Genomic DNA, 23003 nt, shown 5'->3' with positions numbered 1-23003 from the left:
TTCTGCCACTGATGAGAGCAGGAAAGAAAATAAATGATGTATACCTTTCATTTGGCTTAAGAACAGCTGAAAAAAGCCCTAGTGAGTGAATACATCAATGGAGCTGCATTGCCCATTCATGGATGAGGAATGTCAGGTCCTGAAATACCCTGAATCTGCCCCAACTACAAACGCATAGAGAAACACAGATGCATGCAGAGATCCCCGACCTGCTCTGATTTATCTCCTCAGCACTTTTGATGCCATGTGTTGTTTAAAGCAGGACCCCCTGAGCAATGACCTGTGGGCAGCAGGTACGGTGCTGCCTCCCAGGCAATCGTGTTACAGCAGACAAGAAACAGATTTCTCAGCCCTATCAGACTCCTCTCCAGCACAATGCCTTTCCTCGTGGCTGTACCCAGTGCCTGTGGTGTCACAGGGCAGGCAGTGCCTGGGTGTCACTGTGCTGCACTGTGCCAAAAGCAAGCAGAGCAGCAGTCCCAGCATGCTGGGCCCAGTGCAGCAAGGACAGGCACTCAAACACATGATTAAGGAAGGTCATGACCATTCATGTTGTGGCAGATCCTCAAGGAATATTCCCCTTCTCTTGCAATTTTTTTTCAGCTGGTGTTATAACTCAGCATTTAAAACAAGGTGGAACACCTTTAGTGGCCAGTTCAGGGCTCAGATGTCTGTTGCCTATGTATATACATGTGCTATATATATGTACAAGTACTGTATAGATTCCTGGTCATTCACTTCCTGCACTGCATTACAGCTATAAAACAGAAAGATGAGTCTGGTCAGGGAGTAAAATTAAAGAAAAGCCTAAGACACATACCAATACCAAAATGTTAGAGAAAAGAGAGAGCCATGCCACACCAATCCTTTGAGTCCTGCCAGAACCAGCAGCCTGTTCAAAGAGAATCCATCCATCCAGGCAGGTGCAGTCCTTTCTCCTTCCCTCCTTTGGTACAACTATTTATATTCCTTTCTTCAGGTATTGTATTTAATATCTAATATACATTATATTTTTATCTGTTAAGCTACAATATTGCATCCCGTTTACCCTATCCATAGGCAAGTTGCCCCGTTATGCCTCCAAGCATCTATACCATATCATTCTGCCTATAACCTTAAAATTGAAATGCCATGTCATATTTTCTACCATCAGTAGCAAGCGTTATCTTACCTTGCATTCTATTATATCACTGTACTTTCCTCCCTGCTTGATAAGCTGTCAATATTGCTTTGGCATGAGAAATTTCCATCTCACGCATCAGATGATCTCCATGACCTTTAAGTGAGTTGCCAGTAAGATAATTTACTCACATTGTTGTGACAAAATAATATCTCTTCTGCCCGAGTCACATGACATGATCATTACAGGATTTTCCAAAAATGATTAAATTTTGCACATTTTGGGGGTGGAAGACCTCTGTGGAAAATTGAAATTACTAGATTTCTTATCATTTCAATTAGCTACAAAGAGTTAAAAAGGCTACTTGCCACTGCTTCACCCACAGAGCACATCCTGAATTCCCACACTGCAAACTCTCTTTAACTTCAGTCACTCTTTTCACTTTTTTTGCCTTAACTGCTCATCCTTTTGCAAAGAATGTTTTAATACAATTGTCTTCACAGTGTCTTGTATTAGCAGGAGGATGTGATCACAAATATCACATCCTTTTGGCATCTTTTTGGCTCTCTGTGCATAACAAAAATGTCAAACAGATTTTAATGAAAGGCTGCATGCTTGTGGGTATTGACAGTTTGACATAGAATCCTAATATTCAGATGTCTTGTTCTTACTGTTTTTAACACAAATACTTGCAGGATAAGAGCAAGGCACCACAACTGCGGAGAGCTGGTATTTATATAATGTCCTCCTATTCTCAGCGGGCTCTGCTCAGGAGCTTGCCCAATTTCTGTGGGGTTTGGCCTGAGGGTTTTTGTGGCTCGGCTACAATCATGTCCAATCCCAATTCAGAAACCAAATTATTTCTTTTCCTCACCCACAGCACCCGGGCTGCTCCCTCATGGGGCTGGGCAGGGGGCAGCCCCAGCCAAGGATGGGGCACAGCGGGCACGGAAGAGGTGATGAGGGGGCCCACGGATGTCCCTGCAGGAGATGCACCCTGCCTGCTCCCATGCTGCGTGCCAACTTCATGGGCTGCAGAGACCATCCCACGGAGGACAGCGGGGACCAGGAGAGGCCTGTGCACCAGGGTCCCTCGAGGAACCCATGCATAGGGAATGCACATGAATATATATTTGTATTTATTTATTTAACTGCAGTTGGGCTTCCTCCTCCTGCTCTCTCTGTGCTGGAGTGAGTGACAGCTCTTTGTTTCACTGTAAAGAAAATGTCAAGACTTCAGGAAAGGGGCATGAGGCTCCCTCCATCATTTCACTCGAGCACTTCCCATCTCAAGCACCCCACACCGCTATCATCAGCTGCTTCTGCACACCACTGAGAGAAGATCAGAGCAACTCACTATTCAATGAGATATTAGAGAAAACAAAACTGAAAATTAGAGTTGAAGAACATCAGGAGATGACAGTGGATAAAATATTCTCCAAAGTTTTTCACAGGCAAAATTTCAAGGTTGCCATTATCTCTACCAGCCAATGGCCATGGTCTCTACCACCCCTGCACCACTAAAAACTCAGTTCCAGGACTTCCCTCCCTTCCATCCCACAGTGGTGGGACAGAATAACTCTTTCCTAGGCAGTGCCCTGTTCTCCCCATGTGCTATGCTGACTATTATTATATATTAGTGGTGCCTCCCAGTTTCACCCACTGAGCAAGTTTTGTCACCACATTCCCTTGTCCTCAAGATCAGGTTGGAGGCCAATTCTGAGAGGCATCTGTTGACTTCTGCCTAGACCTGTGCTTTGTCTTTCAGCATGACCACCCCCATCTCCCTCCCTTGTCTTGCTGTTCAGGTACTTATCTTGCCTTCATAATTTCCCACGTGGCGCTTTATCAAATACTCTACTGTGAGAGATGAGATCTATTTCATTTCTTTTATCTAGAAAATCAATGATCTTATCAAAGCAAGATACCAGCTTTTTTTCTGACATAATCTATGCTTGGTAAAGTTATGCAGCATTTTAGACCATTTTTGCAATTATTTCTTTGGTTACCATTTCTTCCTAACCATGTCCTGAGCTTTGCATCCAGCGGATCGGCTCAGCAGCCTCAATGCTGTGGCTCCAGCTCTGCATTGCTGCCCACACGGCCTCAAACCACTCCTGTAAGGGTCACCTTCCTCATACTCTTTCATGTACTTGGACAGAAAAAAGTTACATTTTTTTTATTAATTACTGATTACATTCTTTGGTGGGGTCTCATTCATCTCTGATTGCCCTGTATCTCATGCCTTCATCACCTTCTCTGCCAATCACAACTATACATGCAAGTTATATCTCCATGTTTATATCTGTATCTCTATGTTTATATCTATATCTATGTCTGTCTATGTCTATATCTGTACCATCTATGTCTACATCTATGTCTATATCATCTATATCTATATCTATATCTCTAAGATAGCCTTGGGACATGATCTCTGTGCTGTTTCCACGAACCTTCTGCAGAATCACACTCCAGAGAACAGGACACAAGCCCAGTTGGGTTTCAGAAAGCCTAGCCAACACTATAATTTATTTTTTAAGGCAATTTAACAAAGTTTGCATGGCTGGTGAAACACTTAGTGCAGCTCTGCAAATAACACCAAAGAGAATGGATCAATGTAATGCCCTATTGACAAAGTCTGAACTATAATACATATATTTTGTACATTTTTATTGTGTCCATGTATGTTGATTCATAGCTGCTTTATCAATAAAAAAAACACTGCACAAAGTTTTATACCGTAACTGTCACCAAAATTATTTATTACTAGGATAATAACAAATTTTATGTGGACTGAGATCCTTTGTGGTAAGATGTTGAACTATAAAAAGACAGACAGAATTTCCTGCTCTATACAGCACTGGCCCAAGGAAAGCTGCTAATTTCTCTCCACTGTATAGAGTCCACAGGTGTGCACACAGATATCTATAGATACAGATATCTCTATCTATAGGCATTTGTATCAAACATTTGTAAAACTATTTCCTCCTAAAAAAAATCGTTTAAAGGCCGACAATATGCTTAAAACGAGACAGATTCAAGAACCATGAGTTTAAACACTTATCAAACTTGGAAGCCATTAATAGCCTCTCATCAATTATACCTCAGAAACAATTACAGGGGACCAAATACTGCAGCCCTTCACTGAGCAGATCTCCCCTCGAGGTCACCAAGAGGGTTGCTCAATTAAGAGCTGCAGAATTTGGTGCAAATTTAGCGATTTCTGTGTTCTGGTGCCCATTTTCCCAGCAGAGACTTTGGTGCTGGAGGTCCCCAGAGCAATCCTGGGCCCCAGCACCACGGCTGCCAGGCCTGGGGAGCTTCCCCTCTCTGCCTCTTCATTCCTGCACAAAACAAACAGCAGAACTTTTTAGTTGCCCATGCAGAATAGTCGAGGTTAAGGTATGAACTGTGCAAAATTGAACCCCACAGAATATTTATTAAAATCTGCTTGCTTAATTTTACCAAAATGTACCACAAACTTCCAAAGGGAAAAAGCCTCAACTTCTGAATGTAAAAAAGATGTAAATATATTCCTGGTAAACCTGACCTCTGTGAGCTATATAAAATGACTATAGTCTTGTGTTTCAAAGATATTCTTCCTTGAAAAATATCCATTGTTATGGCATTTCCTTGACTAAGTAGAAATAACAGAGGTTATGCTTCAGCTATACACAACAATATTATTTCTTTTAATATAGAAATGTGCCAAAAGGGACGTATATAAAGAACACTGATAGAGTTCCTAGAGCTGTTCTCTGCTTCCTATTGTTACAAACAATAATTTGAGGACATGAGAAAAAAAATCCCACAAAGAAGGATTTCAGCTTAACACGAGCAATACTCCTCCTGCACATCTTTCCTTTTATGCAGTTTTGTTTCAGTGATTTGAGCATGTTCTAATTTTGTCATTCAAGCCATCTGACTTTCACTGCTCTATACAAACAAAACCTAATTTAGTCTGAGATGTTTTAAGTCATAACAATGACGGATGGCCAAGGTTCAGGTGTGCTAGAATATTTAAATACCTAGTCTATATTTTCCTGATATAAAGACAGGCAGCTTTTTGTACTCTGATTAATTATGATTTTGTGTCTGAAAAAAATAGCTCTTTCTATTCTACATTATTAATTGGTTATTTAATTAGGGATTCTGGTAGCTTCAGATGTTGGGTAGCTAAAATTGTGCTGTGGATAAAAAAAATAAAATAAAAAAAAGACTAGCTCCATACTGTTGCCTTTTTGTATCTTATGAAGGTCACAATAAGATGTGATTGTTTGGCACAGCAGCAGTGAATTATGCCACCCAGACAAGCTTTTAACCTATGTGCCTTCACTCTGAGTGAGACACACAGGGATGTGCTCTCTTTAAACAGTTCTCTATTGAAGAGGATTCAATCACCATAATGAATCTGAGGCCAGGCAGCAATCTTCTTCACTGAAAGAATTTCTAAAAGATTGTAGAATTTGTAAAACGAACAGCTCACAGACTAAATGGCTGTGTGGGTGAATCAATTATTGCAGGGCTCGCAGTAGTCATAATATTTAGTACATATCATAGAGTGTTTCAGGTACAATAAGATATGCTAGTTTTTTCCCATTCCTGCTTGAAAGTGGTATGTGCTCCACCAACTTAGTCAATCTTCAGGATCTAGTTAGAACTAGTATTAAGTCAATAAAAAAATCCATCTGCAGCTGTGGTGCATGTACCAGGATCCGAAGGGCTCACATTGCAAAACAGTAATTGTATTAAAACGTGCACCACCAAGCTGCTCGCTGGGAAAACACATGATGTATCGTGAAACACAAAACACATCAAGGGCTGAAATATTTTTAGAGGTAGAGTAGGGCCAATGCTGAACAGCTTCCTTATTAATACAATAATTATTTTATTTTGACAGCACCATTTATAACCATATAGTCTGTGTCCATATACCCATATTTCCATTAATCAATGGATTTGAAGACAACTGTCATCATTTCATTTTATTATGACTTATAGGTTCATTGCAGTTCACATAGAAGTTACTATGAGCAAGACACTGGTGGGCAAGAACCGGACCTTTGTGTGCTGCCAGGTGCTCATGCCTGGCACTGCTCTGGCTCTGAGCAGCCGTGCCCTGAGCAGGGACTGGGGGAACTGGGGGCAGTGGGACCAGCTGGAATGCCCAGCAGGGCACCAGGCTGGTTGCTGGAGAGGGTCAAGGCTGTGCTGGTGGATTAAAGATCTGGACAGGCACCTCAGCTCACAGGTAGGACATGCAACCCCCGCCCCCGCTCACAGTGGGATGATGCTGGGATGCTGTGGGGGAAAATGGGAAGGACACAACTTGGCTTTGAGGAAGGAAGTATTTCTGCTATATTCAAAAGCCACCAGAGTACAGATCCAAAAAACCTCAGGTCACTTCATTTTGCAGCACCCAGACTGCACCCAGCCACTTGTGAGCAAATGGGGCCCCCCAGCTCTGCAGTGTGGCCACACCACAGCCAAGTCAGAGTGTCACAAAGCCATGTCAGAACCTGCCAAACACACTTCCACATTGTGTACAACCTCCCCTGAGACACACAGGGCTAGATGGCAAACAGGGTGTCCCTTTAATGAAACTACAACATATTAAAAATTATTACAGCTTCGTCTTTTCAGGTTTTAGACAATGTAATGTGATTTATTCAAAGAAATGCTGATGATTAGACATTAAATGGCACTAAATATTCCACTTCCTCTGCGCTGCCTGATAAACTGGTTTCATTAACATTATAAGTAACAAAAGTTTCCATTTCAGTCGGCCCATTTTGTTTTCCTCACGATCTAAGTTGCAGCTGCACAGCACTATATTACAGGGACCTCGCCGAGCGGCAGCTTTGGGCTCTCCATCACTCCGCACGGTTAAAGGGACCGAGCCGGCAGCCGCAGCACGGGCGGGGCGGTCCCGGCCCGGCTCCAGCCCCCGCCGCGGGTCCCGGGGCCACCGGCAGCACCCTGCCAAGCCTGCACCTCCTCACCCCGGCCCCAGCCCACGGGGACACACCCACAGCACGCTCAGGGCATCCGTGTCCCGGGGCTGGCACCGTCACCCCAACCCCACTGACATCGCCATCCCGTTTTTCTCTTCGAGAGATTTTTCTTTAGCCGCCAAGTCTGTCCCTATTAAATCATGTGCCTCAGCCTTAAGTGCAGGTTAACACTGTGCCCTGAGTGGAAGCTACTATATTTGTCAAGGATACCTCCGTGATTTATCTCTGCCAGCCCCATAGAAGAACTCACATCTGGATATGCGGTGCCGCTACATAATTTCCAAATTCAGCCATTCTGCCTGCTCCTTGGGAGACCTCGCTCGGGGTCTAAAGCTGCTGGAATTACAGCTAACTCCCAATTCAGGCCCTCATTTCAGGCCCTGCCCAGGGTGTCACAGCCCTGCAGCACCAGGTAGGGATGCTGTTGCATGGTACCCTCCTGACCTGCCGAGGCTCACCCGCCCTTTCCCCAGACTTTGTTCACGTCTGACTGCCTTCAAGGAAAACCTCCCTTTGCCAGAAGCTACAGGGACACTTTTTGAAAGACCTTTTGAAAGTATGATGGTGATTTAAGTGCACACCAGACAATGCTCTGGTATTTAATAAAACCTCACTCCTGCCCTTGGGCAGCGCTGCCCACTCAGGGTAGCCCTGGCTGTATTTTGGGTGGGGGCAGGGGTTGGTCCAACCACCTTCCATCACTCCCTACACAGGAGAAAACAAATCCCCCCACATCCACAAAACACTGATCCAACAGGGCACAGCAGCCCCACTTGCTTGGTGTGAATCTGGACCAACTCTAAGGGGCTCACTCTGAATTTACTGCAGTGCTTCCAAGTGCTGGATTTGGCTCCCCATCCCATGGGATGAGCATCAGCCCTCACCCCCTTCCCCCGGAGAAAACCCCCAACGTGCACACAGCAGAGACCCAGAGACACCAAGCCCAGGCACTGCATCCCTTCCTCCTCCCACAGCTCAGGTGGCATCTCCACACACACACAGAGATATTTAGATAGCTATATATTATTGTTTATGTAAAGCCATAGCTTTCCCTTGATTGCAAGGCATGGTGGGGCTGCTGATGAGGTTTGCTGTTGACATTTCTGCATTAGCTGGCTTTTGTCAATCCTGGCAGGCTGAAAAATTCTATCTTAAGGGCTGTTCTTTATTAAATTTGCAAGATACAAAACTGTGACTGACTCTTTTCTTTGGTGAATGTATAAATAATAAATCCAGATCGCTAAAAATAACAATTAAAATATTGCTCAAATTTAAAAGCACAGAAAAATTGGTAATTTTGAGACAGCCCCATGCGGGCTGCGGGAGCAGGCAGGGGCGGGGGGCAGTGTCCCTCCTCGGGGCTTTTGACAGCTGTCAATATTCAAAGTGCTTGAGGAGGGGGACAGGGCTAGGGAGAAACTGGCATGCCTGAGCCAAGCCACTATGTGTCTTACCAAACTTTGTCACAGAGTCTTTTATACAACTCCTTTATGCAGGATCTCTGACATAATTCCTATTTTTTTCCACCAGCCATTATATATGATAAATAAAACAATGCACTGAAAACACTGAAATCTCTCATCAATGTCTTTGTGAAAAGGGCCCAGATAAATGAGTCTTGGAATCAAAGGCAGATTACATGACTGACCATGTATCATCCTCTATGTATTGAACATAGTCTTTGTAAAGATAGAGCGGTAATAAAAAGTGGTATTGTGTGCTGTGAAAGGCTGTGTGGGTCTGTGCATGACTAATCTGTCTTTCTGCATTATTTTATTCAATCTTCTCTGACTTTATGCCTTTGACATTTTTGCTACACTCAGTAAATTTGAGTGAATAGGCAATTTTAAAGAATTTTTATAGGGCTTCAGAGAAGTCATACGCAGACTGTATCTTTGTTCAGATTTAACAGTTTAAATATTTCCTTTGTCTAGGATGCAGAGTAATCTTTAGGCAGAGGAGAAGAGGGGGATGGGGTAGGAAATGCCTAAACCTCCCTTAATATTTTGGCACCCTTTTGGCAGGGGTGGGAGCAGCGCAGCAGGGCCCAGCCTGGGGGTCGTGGGGTGCCCCTGGGGATGGGGGTGATGGGCTGGGTCAGGCTCTGGCAGGGCCGGACGGGCTGTGCTCAACTTTGCTGTGGCCGCCGAAGGGCTGCGGGAATAGCAGCTCCCTCCCGCAACTCAAGTGGGAAGCAGATGAAATGTTTAAAGGGCTATTGTGAATATAGGCTTAAATATGATCCTCTTGCATCAGCCAATTTCTCTGACAAGATATTGCAAGGGTTGCTGTTTCTTAGTAAATAATGATTTTATTGCATCTCTTTAATGAACTGATAACGTGATACACAGTAAATTATCTGCATCTATAACATTACTGAGGATAAGCAGCGTGGTTTTAGTAATTTATACCACAGAGAGACATGCATTATAAAAATAGGAAAATTATTTCCTTTGTTAAATTGTGCAGAAGTCTTTACCTGAGGAACACCAGACAGATTAATCTCCAGAGATCCACTCGCTTGTATTTAAGCTGTTGAACTGTTCGCTGTTTTTTCCTCAGAACAGTTGAAAAAAACATTTTGCGAGCCAGAATTGACACTGTGGGTATTGTTCCTGCTCACACAAGTTATTAAAATAATTACTAAGCTATTTTGAGGTAACTTGAAGCTTTCTTTAAAACTTAAATCCAAATCTGAAGGAATTAGTGTAAATGATTTGCATTGATGACAACCCAAGTATGGCAGCCAGCTCGCCCAGGCACCTCCGGCAGCACAGCGCCCATCGCTCCCCGCACCCCTGGGTGCTCGCTCGGCCCTGGCAGGGACTGAGGGGGGATTGCTGGGTGGGATTGCTGGGTGGGATTGCTGGGTGGGATGGGGGTCGGTGGAGCAATCTGGGGAAGGCCCTGTGTTACAGATGCTGTGGCTCACAGAGGGTGGCTGCAGAGGGGTTCGTGCCAGACCCCAGAGAGCGCCAGAGCGGCACTGGTGGGACCCACAGCATCATCCTGCAATGCTTGGCCCTGCTCCTGCTCCAGGAGAAAAGGCAACCCCTGCTGCGAGCCCCCACAAGCCCCCAGTCCCTTTGGGATCGGCAGCTGGCTGCAGGCACCCGCAGTGTCACTGCCAGGGGCCACTTGGACCTGGGCGCTGTGGGACATTCATCTCCCATTTCAACCCAAGCAGAAGCCAAGGCAGACATTCCTCACCAGCTGCCAATGGCCATGTGCGTCCTGAAAGCTGGGATTTATCACCCAAGCAGGGCAGCAAGGGGTGCACAGTCCCCACAGGGATCCATCTCCACAAGTATAACCCCTGGACAGGTGGGCCAGGAGCTGGGGAATCTTTCTGAGCTGGCTGTAAGCACACGGCAGCTGGGAAGAGAGGGAGGATGTACCAGGGGCTGGTTTTTCGGGTGTACTTTAGTCTCATCATTAACCTTTCCAAGAGATAACTTCACGGACAAGCCAGGATCCCAGAGCACTGGGTCGCCCCATTAATCTGCAGCCCACCCTTCCGAGAGGAGCACACCGCTGGCAGATTACAATCCTTCCAGATGTAATCATGTTTTAGCATCTTACTTCAAAATTTTAACGGGTGAAAATTCCCCATCTCTGTGTGAGATTGCATCATGAATTCCCTCTGCCTCGTGCATCAGGGATGGAAAAATACTACTTTTCATCCTTGCACAGTGCTTGATGTAAGTTTCTGAAAATGAGCGCTCTAGTAAGCCTAAAAATGTAGGATAATATGATTCATTTATAGATCTCTGATAATAGATGTGGTTTCTGTTACTCCGTTACCACACCAAGGATTACTCTTGCTCCTTCAGGAAGGACACAGCACCCTCCTCCTCCCGAACCATTACCATAAAGCAGGATAAACAACAAATACCACCTTATCATTAGCCGCATGGAGCAGTTCCCATTGATTTATGACGCCAAACACCGCAAGGCTGGATCAAGCTGCAAGTTCCTTTTTTTGCAAACATTATTTCTACAAGACCGGTGTAAAATACAAGGAGCCACCTCACCTGGGCTTGGTTTTGTTTACCAAAAAAAAAAATATTTTACAACTTGCAGGAATTCTTCCCAATATTAGTTATTAACAACCCCAAGATGGCATTTGCATTTTTATAACCTTGTTACTTAAAAGTGAGACAGCGGAAGGAAAGACTTGGCGCTAGCGTTCCCTGTGTGCTTTAATCCCAGCCTGAGCTTTTTATGCTCGAGAGCACCTTGTGATGCTGTAACTAACCTCAAACCCGGAGCAGCGGGAGGGCAACAAACCCCCGAATACAGCGATGTCATGCTTTACAGGCGTACTCTCCGCAACAGCATGAATGGAGAAAAAAACCCCGGTTGCCAAGGAAACGCTCCAGTCCGGGTAATTATTACAGTAACTGTCTGCACACCCCACCTATAACACAAATGAATAATAAATCAGGGGCTGACTGGCAGCTCTCCGCCGCCGCCCCCTCCCGGCCGCCGCCCGCACCTGCAGCCCGCCCGCCGCGCGCAAGGCCCGCGCAAGGCCCGCGCAAGGCAACGCTCGCAGCGCGCCCGGGAACCATTTGCTGGGCTTGATTTAAAAGACGCAGCGGGAGTTGGCAAAATTCACGTATCGTGGGGTTAATGTGGGTTAGAGAGGAGCTATTTGTAACACAGAAACGCTGCATTCCAAACGCACACATCTGATTTCTTTTAATCCCTGCTCGTTTTTTGCGGCATAAATCACTTAGTCAAAATGAACAGCCAAAACAGCTGGTTTAGACATTCGTGAAACATCCAAAAATCTGCTGCTTTAGATGGCCGAAGTAAGCAATGGAAAGCGCGAAGCGCAGCTCGCCTTACACGGGAGACGAAAATGGATCAGGTACCTCACTCAGAACCAGCTCCATCGGCGCGGGACGGGCCGCTCCTCCCGGCACAGAGCACTGAGCACACGGCATCCTCTCCTTCTTCCTGCAGCTCCTCCCAGCCGGACCACCCCAGTGCCACGGGCGACGCGTTCCCCACACAACCCCTGCTCTGGGTACAAGCAGGTGCCCAACACACCTGAGGGCAATTAAGAAGATTAAAGAGTAGGCAGTTCCCCCCAGCGGGTCATTTGCAGTGCCGAATTGATGCCATCAGTGCAGAGCGCTGTGCGGGGCGATGGGGCACAGCTGGGGCACATGGCCTTGTCCCCGTGGCCGTGCACGGCCACCTGGCACTGCCCGCCTGTGCCCGCGCAGGCACGGCACGCTGGCACAGGGACGGGGCTCCTTCCAGATGTGCATTCCTGTGCCACCGCAGTGACCAGCCGCCCCAGCCAGGCCACATTCCTGCTGAGGACGTGCGAAGAAGCATTTGGGAAGCACTGGGGAGAACGAGAGCCCTTCCCCAGCCCTGTGTCCAGAGCCCTGAGCAGTGCTTCCTGGCAGACATGGAGCCTTCCAGCAGCAGGAAATCACCGAAGGAATTTCAGAATTAAAATGTACCCTTATTATTATTTAAGTGAATAAAATGCCTAACGGTAGCACTGGGGGCAAAAAACCCAGGCATATCAGATTAATTTACCCCCAGGAGCCCTACATGCCTCCAGTTTGGGGATCTGTTGCTCCATCCTATGTTTACATCACCCTTGCACTAGAGGTCACCTGCAGCACTTCTCGGCTCCAGTGTTGCATAGAAAGCAATTTTTAGGTCCTCACAGAGACAGGCCTTCACATGATTGCTTTTTACTGCTTAGATTTTTATCTGCTTTGATAGATTTAATTTTTTCTGTTGTTGTTTGGTGTTTGTAAACATTCTATAAAACGCCTACAGCCATCTTTCTTGCTCTAGGCACTGCAAGTGAGTCTCTGCTAAAGCCCAAGTGAAGAGAGGAAAGACGAAGGCTCATTCCAGCCTGTGAGCCCTCTGACAATTAAACATACTGCAGAGAGGCGCAGACACACTCAGGCTCCCTATTAGGGAAAACACTCATGTGCTTAGTTTTAAGCATGTGGTTAAATCCATTCTTCTTTACAAAATCTTTGAGACATAAGCACATGCCAAAGTGCATTCCTGAATAAGGATGCTTCCCTGAACCGAGGCCATAATTCATTAAAACCCAAGGTGCATTTATCCTACTTCTTCCCGTGAGCAGGGATGTGAAAAAAGGGGAGGAGAGAAAAAAGAAAACAAGCAAAGAATTAATTTTGATTTGAAACTGATCTATGGTGACAAGGGGCATTTGGTTTTGTTGAAGTAACTAGAAGTGGGCAGTATTTCAGAAGATATCTAAATAAATCTTTTTAAAGGGGTTTCGCTCCCTCTCTCTCTCTCCCCCTTTCTTTCTTTCTCTCAGTTTTCCTCTAATTACCCATGTCTGGTAGTCTTGGATCTCAACCCCTTGTTATTTAAAATACATATTCATGGAACTATATTTTACAGTTGCACTGTTCTGGTTACAAAATAGCTTCTACTTTTCTAGGACATAATTTCATTTTGTTTAGCCAAGAATTCATTAAAGAAGCTATAAATAACCTCCTTTAAATATTTAGCCATGAATAGAGGGTGGACTGGCATTGATGGCTTATTTTAGTACTAATGCAATATGCTTTAAAAAAAAAAAAAATCCGCATTTGAGCATGAATCAAGTTAATCATTAACACTTTCAACGTGACTCTCAGGATGTGCTGGGAGCGGCGCTTGCCCCCTCGCAGCCGGCGAGGCGCAGCAGGGCTGCACAACTTTCCCTGCAGTTCTTCCTGGAGCCAAACACATTTGCTCTGTCCTGAGGGGGAAACATGGCCCCACAGCTGAGGTGGGCTGCTCCCCCAGCAGCGACCCCAGCTGCTGGCCCCCCCTGCTGCCACACCTGGCCAGCGTTTTCTGCCCATGAAACCACACTGGCTTCCCAAACTGCTAGTGGGAACAGGAGTTGCACAGAGTGCCACCACTTACTTCAAGAGTCACCTTAGAAAAAATGTCCCAGTGCTTCCACCTCCCCTTCAAACACAGAGAGAAGAGTGTTGAAACAAGGGGGAGCTGGTGATTCTGTTCCAATGCACAAAGCCACACCATGAGCTCATCTGCTGTGATCTGAGAGCAAAGGATCCGGGTGTGAGGCGCAGTTAGTTCACAGGAAGGTGAGGAAACAGCATTAGCTGATGCCCCGCTTGCCAAGGTTTGGAAAATCAGATGCTGATGGCTCTCAGACTGCCCATTTACCAAGTCACAGTCTCTCCTTATCCCTCCCAAGTCTTCCTGCCTCACTTTTTAGGCTGTGGCTCAATGGTGTAAACTGGAGAGCACCATCAGTTTAAGGTACTCCAGCTCCCCATGTCTTCTGCCATCGTTTTCCCTTGTCCTTGCTCAACATACAACCCCTCCAATTGTGCTGATACAGATACGCTGAGATTAGGAAACTCACTAGGTTCAAAACTATTGAAAAGAAAATAAAACCAAACCCAGGAGTTTGTTTTTAAACCCCATCTCTGTCACCTACTATCACTCAAGGGGTAGCCCCCACAACAAAAGCTGTGTCAGCAAAATGAGGGGGTGGCAAGAAGACTGGAAGGAGCTGCTGGGCAGGGAATCCTGAAGCCAGGACTGCTCTCAGTCATGAGAAGGATACACCAAACTGCACCCTGAGTTCTGCAGTGTTGCATTTTGAAATAAAGCTGAAGCATTAAGACATTTTTCCTTAGTGCTGACTCCCTCTGGGCATTCCCAAGACAATTACAATGTTTTCTGAGTATACAAAAGAACTAGGATATTTTGCAATCAAGAGTCTGAGTTTATGCTTCTCTCCTTAAGAGCATTCAATTTCCATGGACATTCATTAGCAGGAGGTTAAAACACAATGGCAGAAGAGAATGGACTGCTTTTATGTCCATGTGGTAGTAAACACTTCAAGCTAGAAATGCGAGTTCAAAATAAAAACCTCTCTGTGGTGCTTCCAAATTAGTAGTAAAGCAACAAAAAACACACAAATTTCACAGCTTTTTTACTGAAAATTTAATTTTACAAAATACCCTTTTCCATCAAAGAAACTTCCCTGCAATGTACATGAACCTGGCATTTTATAGACCTGTACAGTGAGATATCAGAGAGGTTTGAAAGAAGGAAAAAAACTTTTAGCAGACACCTAGCTGCAAAACCTACAGCAATGTGAATACAAGTGTGTCTTAAAATGCTAAAGCAAGTAATGCAATATAATTGGTGAATCTATTTGAAATGTGAAAAGTTTCCTTAAAATGGTCCATATGGTATGTAGAACATCACAGCTGGCACAAAACTGCCTGTATTTAGGTTTAAACACAAAAACAATGTATGTAAGGAACAGCTTTTGAAAAAGAACCCAAGTGCTGCTATCATAAGGCAAACATATACAAAGGTGCTGACAGCACACAGGGAAACCGACAAAATAAGATGAATACTCAAGTGTTCAAACACTGAACTGTTTGTTTTCCTAATGCTGCCAGTAAACGTTGAGGAGATAACTGGTGCCAAATTACCACAGGACACCCTGGTAACTGGGTGGGTGCTACGGAGAGGCTTTATATCATCTCCAGAGAGGTGAAACCAGGCAAGACTGCTCGTGCTTGGGCTTGGCAGCACCTACTGAGTCTGCTGCATCCTGGAAGCTTTGAATTTGGAAATCCTCTTGATAGGTTCTTCTGGGGCGTCGGACAAAAGTTCCTCTGATTTGCGCTCCAGAATGGTCGGCAGCACTGGGTGAGCAAGGACTGGGTGTGGTATTAAGGAGGGAGACAAAGGCTCCTTTTCTATGACAGTTCCAGAAAATGCCTGCAACAGAAAAGAATATTCAGAATGAGCTAATAAAATGCAAATGTGAAGCTCTGCCCATAAGGTCATTACCCTATATTAGCCTGATTAGAATTGTTATTTCTTCTAATCAAAAGTAAAGAAATATCCTTAAATCAATGATTGTTGCCTGCATAAGTAACCACACTGTAATTAACCTCAAAATAAAGCTTGTTCAAAGATGACTGAATGAAAGACAGTGTCTTAAAAGTACTACTTAATCTCATTCCTACTGCATAAATGATGTAAAAATTTGCTTCCTCACTGACACACGCTCAAGAAATAAAACAGCTGATGTAATACACAGTTTCGTTTTGGATAAGAAATGCAGAGACTTTGCAAAGTTGATGTCAGCATTTCCATCATACGTCACTGTATGACTTAATATCTCCTAACTGCATCAAGCTGAAACACTGCATACAAACCCTCAAGCACGTATTTTGTTTGTTCTTCCTACCAAATATGATCAAAAAATGGTGAAAGCAATTTATATGTAAGAGAACAGCATACTCGCTTCCAACTGTCTCTCTGTAAAAGGCCTAACAAAAACATTTAATGTTTAAAAATTATAATTTATATGCAGCCAATTATGTGACAATCCTTTTCAACTTAGCAAAGGAATGACCATGATTCTTGGAAAACACTGGGAAACATGCAGCTCAGAACTACTTTTCATAAACATAATTAAGAACCAATCACTCCACTATGTATTGAAAACAGAAAATACAGAATGCCCAAGGACAAGGGGAAGCAGCTCACATCCAAGGTCTGATGCTCATGCCGGGCACAAAGGAATGCACACCAGATTTAGTCACTATGCTTAGTTCTGCTATTTCATAACTCAGTTACCAAAAAAAACAAAGCAAAACAAACCAGCCATTCTCTTCTTGCAGAACCTGCAAAAAAAGCAGTGCTTTTTTGTTTTCTGCTCCAATAGCCCAAGTGTGCCTAAAGCTGTGCCGGTATAACTCTGTTAATCTAACAAGAAGCTCATTTTCAAAAACAGGTAAGCAAAACACAAACTAAGTGATGGTGGTAAAATTAGAAATAAAAAAAAAGTTAGTGTGTTGCAAATGGTAATGCAGAAATAATGTATTTCAAACACCCACAAAAACAACCAAAAGCAAAACAACAGCATTTAGGGAGGCACATCTGACTGGAGTGTTTTGCTCAATCTCCTTCAGTTGCTTAGAAAATACATTACATTGTAGAGAATAATCATGCCAGGTTCAGGTAACAGACTGATGGATAACATTTAAAGTGTACTTAGACGTTTTATAAAAATATAGCAAATGTATTCCAGAAAGTATACAATGTAGAGTGCTAACTTGAATGAATCTTCACATCCTGCCTGGGTTCATCTGTAGCTGTTTGTATGAAAAATGGTGATAAACAATAGCTTTCATGAGGAATTAATTTCTTGTCAAAAATAATTTTTGTAAAAACAGTGTTTCCATTGAACTTGCCCATTGCAGTGGGAACCACTGAAGACTCAAGTTTTATCTAGTTTGAAAAAATTAGTGTTATTACAAAACAAAAATGAGTATGCCATGTCATGAATTTCTACATTTAATTCTTGTATTCACCCAGTCACTAAAGCAACTGTACACTTTCCCTTATGTCGTACACTTTTTATTTTATGATGAAGCCCTGAACTTTCCAGAAAATGTGTAAACAGATTTGTTTGGGATCACTAATGGCCTAGTCTGGAATAGGATAAGTAGGGGTGCAGTGCTTCCTTCCACCAGGCAATTTCTCTGCTATTGGCACGTCAAAATAGTAATTCACCTGATTATCTGTGTGTTTTAAAACTTGAAACAGCCCCTGGAAATTAGCTGTCTAGTAGTTCAACACAGGTTAGAGAATCACTTCTTCCCTTTCATCAATTACAAAGTACAGATTTTCCTCTTTTTGTCTAAAATCCTGCTGTATGTCCTGCAGTGAAATGGTCAGGATGATCCAGCACACAGGACACTGGTTTTGCTAACACCAGCAAGTGACTGGTTTATCGATCTTTATGGAAGTGAGCAGCTCCTCCCCTCTGCCCCCAGGATGTGTGTGACAGAAGCCTGTCACCTGGTATGTCCTTCTGAAGCAAACTAGGTAGGAGTTAGAAAATTATTTTAAAGAAATCAAACTGATGGTATAGGCAACTACAGTCATTAGATTTCTCATTTTTATCCCTGCCAACAATCAATAATTAATTAAAAACTGTACCTCGGTTGTCCCTGAAGAGGGAGGAAGCTTTTTCGGTAGCTGCTGCTGCCCTTCCTCCTCCTCTTCCTCCAGAATGCCTTCGCTGTTGTCACTCTGAGTAGCTTCATCACAGCTAATACTCCTCTGAACTCCTCGTCTGTCATCAAACTCAGCAGCACTGTTCTCACTGGTATCGCTACAAACACTGTTCTCTCTGCTTCGAGACTTCAGAATTGATTTACGAGGGACATATTCTCCATTCACAACATCAACAAAGACTCTATAAAGGAAAATGTTAGCTTTAATAAACCATTTCAGGATCAGATGACAAATTTACAGTGATCTTGCTTTGTCTTCTGTACAAATTAATTATGATGTGCTTTCCCAACTTTTTGCTGCAGAATCACAATACTGTACCTTCAGAGGCACTTTATTTACCAATGTACAAGAATCAATTCTGCAGAGAATGCTGTTATGCCCTTTATTCAAGCATTAAGTTGGTACTTTCTTTCAGCAGAGTATGTATAGCTCTTCGAAAAATGTTAGAAAACAATAAGGTGTGAGTTAGGAAAAAGTTAGAAAGAAGGTAAACTAAATTATTACCAGGGTTGTTTCTGTAAAGAGAAATCAGAAGATCACAATGTGGGAATGTTTTCTAGAGTTAATTCCTTGTCAAATGTAGAATACAAAAACAAATACTTGAAACATTCATTGCACATGGAAAGGATGGAGCTTTTTCCTGACAAGTGTCATAATCTGCTTTCAATTAGAAACAAAATTTTAAAAATCAGCTTTTAAGATCAGATCAACAGGAAGACACTTCTCAAGTATTAACAGACTGTGAACTGACAAAGATGGCTCTTGTGCTCCCTCTCCATGACTTGAGAAAGTCAAGGGTGGGTGGAGGAGAATGAGAGGACCATGCCAATTTTATCAAACTCATAAAGGAAAAGCCCAATGACTGGATGAATTTTAAGGGTGTTATTTGTTTCTAGCAGCTTTATTGATCAGGCACTTATGGAAATACATCTCTACAGAAGATGGAGTTCCTTTGCAGAGCTCAGGGAGAGCAGCACGAAACAATCTTTTGCTCATCTTCAACCCCAGCAGCTGCAATTACAGAATGTGGTTTTACTTTTCACACTTTGTGGCATGTTTAACATATTCAGGTACCCAAATATACAGACATACAGTGGGATTTTCACAAGCACTTCATCAACCCATCCAATAGGTGTCTGTGTTTATCTTTACAGACCTAAATACTTGTTTTATCTCTCCTGTCACCTTAGCTTAGTGTTTTCTACAATCCCCTAAGCCCAGCACTGTTTTTCAAGCTCTCTGTGTGTGGGTGTCGTACAGGCGAGTAATATTTTTTATGGAGAACAGAGAAAGTGTCACACTGAGGCCAGGGAGAGGGAATGCAAGAGGAACTACGCAAGCAAAGAGCTGAGTATGTTTTGAAGAGACAGAAAGGAAGAGACAGAACCCAGCAAACTGATAACCAGGAAAGCAGGAGTATTACAAGTGGTAGCTCTGGTCAGTTCTGTCTGAAAACAGAGAAAAAAATGGCAGCGAATTAACCAGAATACATAACATAACTGCTGCATTCCTTCCTGAGGATGGTATGTACTGGCAAATTTACCTCAATTTCAGAAGCTCTGAAAAAGCAGGTAAATGACAGACTGCTATTTGGAAAAGGAAGCATTAAGCTCAGAAATATTTTATGGATATGAAAGCATGGAAACCATGCAGAAGGCACAAACTTTCATTTTTAAGTAGTAAATTCAGTTCCAGCTGTTTCTTTCAGGAAACCATAGGCTGGGTTTCACACTCTCAGTGGACAGAAATGAAAGGAGAAGGTCTCCTCAGGGGAAAGCTCCCATGCTAAAGCCATAATTTACCCACCGGTAAATGTCTGCTGGGGTTTTGATGTTGGGCAGCTCTGGAGTTGCATGGCCATTGCCACTGCTGTTCTTCCTTTTACGCTTGGCCTCTTCCTTCTTTTCACTGAATTTCAAAGTAGTATTTTTTCCTGTGTTTATTCTTACCTGAAAATTGAACACAAATGATGGTCTAGACCATAAAATCAACAATCGCCAGGAAGATCAACTGACTCCTGACATTCTCTTACCCAAGCAGATGGGGACTAGGAAGCATAGGTAAGTTAAACAAATGTATGAATGGTAACATTCATAGTGTGAACTGTTTATTCTCTACCACTTGCACTAGGCTGGGGCATTTCTTTGCACTAATGTGCACATATTTTGCATATAATATATGACAGTCTGCTTATTCAAGCTCTGCTCAATAGCTGAGCTGTTCAAAGGTCAGTTTAAAGGCAAGTAAGAAGTCATTAAAAAAACTCCTACATAGGATACTGCCTTTTACAACAGCCAGAAGCCAGAACAGCAAGGCAGACATTTGAAGATCTCTTTTTTAATACCATATTTAGGACTGCAGGATCTAAACAGTGGGTTTTAATCATTTGAAAAAAAAAAACCCAAATGTCACCTCCAGCTAGCACTCTACTGCATCTACAGATCTAAAATTTTCAGGTTTAGGTATGGCATATATATTTTATGTAATCTCTTGAGCAAAAGATAAAAATTAAATAAAGTACAAACCCTTTTAGGTTCCACAGTGTGAGAGAAAAAAATAGTTGGAACAGAGTTATCTCCAACATCTCTGTCATCTTCATCATCACTGTGATAGTAAGTAGAGCCATTAACTTGGCCCACAAACAAGTCTGAATTTGCTAGTTCTTTATGGAAGTCGCCCTGAGTAATACAGTCTTCTGCCCTACATGTCCCGTTCACATCTATCCTATTATCTTCCTTCTCCTCTTCAGAAGAGGTTTCATCTTCTCCATTTGTCTCAACTGTATCAGGCATCCTATGGAATGAAAAATATCTAAGTGAACAGAGGGAATTCATGCTCTTGAGAGACACAAAACACAAAATCATGAACTAGCCTGCATATAACTTTCTTTACCCAGGTACTATATTTTTGGACAGACTGTGGAACTTCTTTGTGCCCTGTAACAATGACTGTGTCCTTCCCACATCAACTGGAAATACCAAAGCTGTGACATCATGGCTAACAACCCATGAGGATCAGAATAGATCTAAGGATGTCATTGAGCATTAAATGTGTAACTCCCACATGGAAAACTATGGATTTTCATAGCCTGTGGGAAACGAATTTCACTTCTTCCTCTTCATCTTAAAGAAAAAACACCAGAATGGTGGACTGCTGTGGTTGCACAGAGGCAGATTTTAGCAGCTCTGGTGTTGCAGTGCATGCTTTGTTCATGTTCCACCCCTCTTCCACCTATTATAATTTTAATTCCATCTGTCTGGTCAGCTACTTGCCCTGCTGGTGAGATCCTCTGTGTGCCAACAGCCCCACACACCTACAGCTCTCTGAACTCCAGGCCTGCCTGTGACACAGCAGCACGGTACCTGTCAAGTTCACCAAGGATCTCTTCTTGTCTCTCGAGCTCTTCTAAGCGGGCCCACAGTTCCTCCTCTGACTGAAAACGGCCCATTGATTTTGTATCACTTCCATTTGCTGGAAAATCTACCTCAAAAACATTTGATACTTTTGGCTTTGAATGAGGTCTGTGAGCAGTTCGGTATTTTCCTGTGTAACAAAAAGTAAGATGCGATTACTAAGGCGACTGACCAAAAAATCCAACCAAAAAAAATCCAACAAAAAACATTTGAGGGGTGGGAAAAAATCCACAAAGGAACTAAGGAACATGGGCAGAACATTTTCCATTTCAAATTATTGTTTAACTGTTTAAGTGAAACTGTCAATGAACCAGAGCACCAGCACAGGATAATAGTCTCCGGATGTCACAGAAATACCGAGGCAAAGCAGAGATGTTTATTTACAAAGCAGGAGCCACTGATCCTGTGACAGTTTTTTTACAATGTGGGGTTTTTCACCTCTTGTGCCAAACAGTAGATTTTGATTTGATCTGATAGATACCAACATGTGAATGTGACATTTACTCACTGTCCCATTAACAGCACATTTTATTAACTGGGAAAACAAACCTAGTTTGTATTTCAGTTCATTTTTTAACAGTCACCTATATTTAAAAAGCAGAGTCTTATTGTTTTGGATTTTTTCTTAAATTTATAATGAAGACCATTAAAAACTATCTCCAGAATCACCTGGAAAATCTGATCAAAATCCAGCCATTATCAATCACTTACTTGGTGAAAAAGATCCACTCTGAAAATCATACAAAAACCTGCCTTTAAGAAATAATAAACCCCATTTAAAGTTTCAGAGGTGACCTGAGATACACACTTGTGAGCACATGGTAGTCAGTGACAAGTACTTGCATTTAAAAGCCTTGCTCCCTGGTAAAACAGTGCATCCATTGAGGATGGGGAATACCTTCTCCTGTTTGAGTGCTGTCTGGCACATAGGGAACAAATCCTAATGCTTCTGATCTGTCTGGGTGAAGGACAGGCCTGCATGTTTAACCCCCTCTCCCCAAGACCAGCAGCTCCCAGGGGCACTGCCTGTTCCTGACAGCTCCCAGGCAGGCTCCCAAGGAAGTTCCCTGCCCTCTGCCCATTACCACCCCGCACAGCTCCTGCACCTCCTCACAGGAATGAGAACCCATCCCCTTCCACCACTGCCACAAATGCAGTGGGACTCCAGCGGCTCTGTGGGTCTTTATGAAACTGCTTTGTGATTCTAATCAACAGTAATACAATGGCTTCATTACTCAGCATCCTTCATGTTTTAAAACTCTATTAACCAACTGTGCAGCCATTTTTTTTAAATTTTAAGAACTCATGGCTTAAAGATATCCTTATTCAAATACGTCAGCTTACACTTTAATCCTGAGTTAA

General features: G+C 43.3%; 1 protein-coding gene across 1 annotated transcript in view; it reads right to left on the bottom strand.

The window, feature by feature from the left end:
* Window positions 1–15095: 15095 nt before the first annotated feature.
* URI1 (URI1 prefoldin like chaperone) overlaps window positions 15096–23003 on the bottom strand; it is a 41035-nt gene continuing 33127 nt past the window's right edge. The window contains exons 7-11 of the mRNA XM_039558173.1: window positions 21591–21771; window positions 20754–21021; window positions 20035–20177; window positions 18151–18409; window positions 15096–15915 (exon numbers count right to left, since the gene is read on the bottom strand). Coding sequence (XP_039414107.1) covers window positions 15727–15915; window positions 18151–18409; window positions 20035–20177; window positions 20754–21021; window positions 21591–21771 — 1040 coding nt within the window. The 3' untranslated portion in view covers window positions 15096–15726. The remainder of the gene's footprint in view (window positions 15916–18150; window positions 18410–20034; window positions 20178–20753; window positions 21022–21590; window positions 21772–23003) is intronic.

This window comes from Corvus cornix, chromosome 11 (assembly GCF_000738735.6).
Source record: "Corvus cornix cornix isolate S_Up_H32 chromosome 11, ASM73873v5, whole genome shotgun sequence".
Taxonomy (NCBI): Eukaryota; Metazoa; Chordata; class Aves; order Passeriformes; family Corvidae; genus Corvus; species Corvus cornix.
Note: the sequence above shows the minus strand (reverse complement) of the source record. Positions and strands in the feature narration are given on the sequence as shown.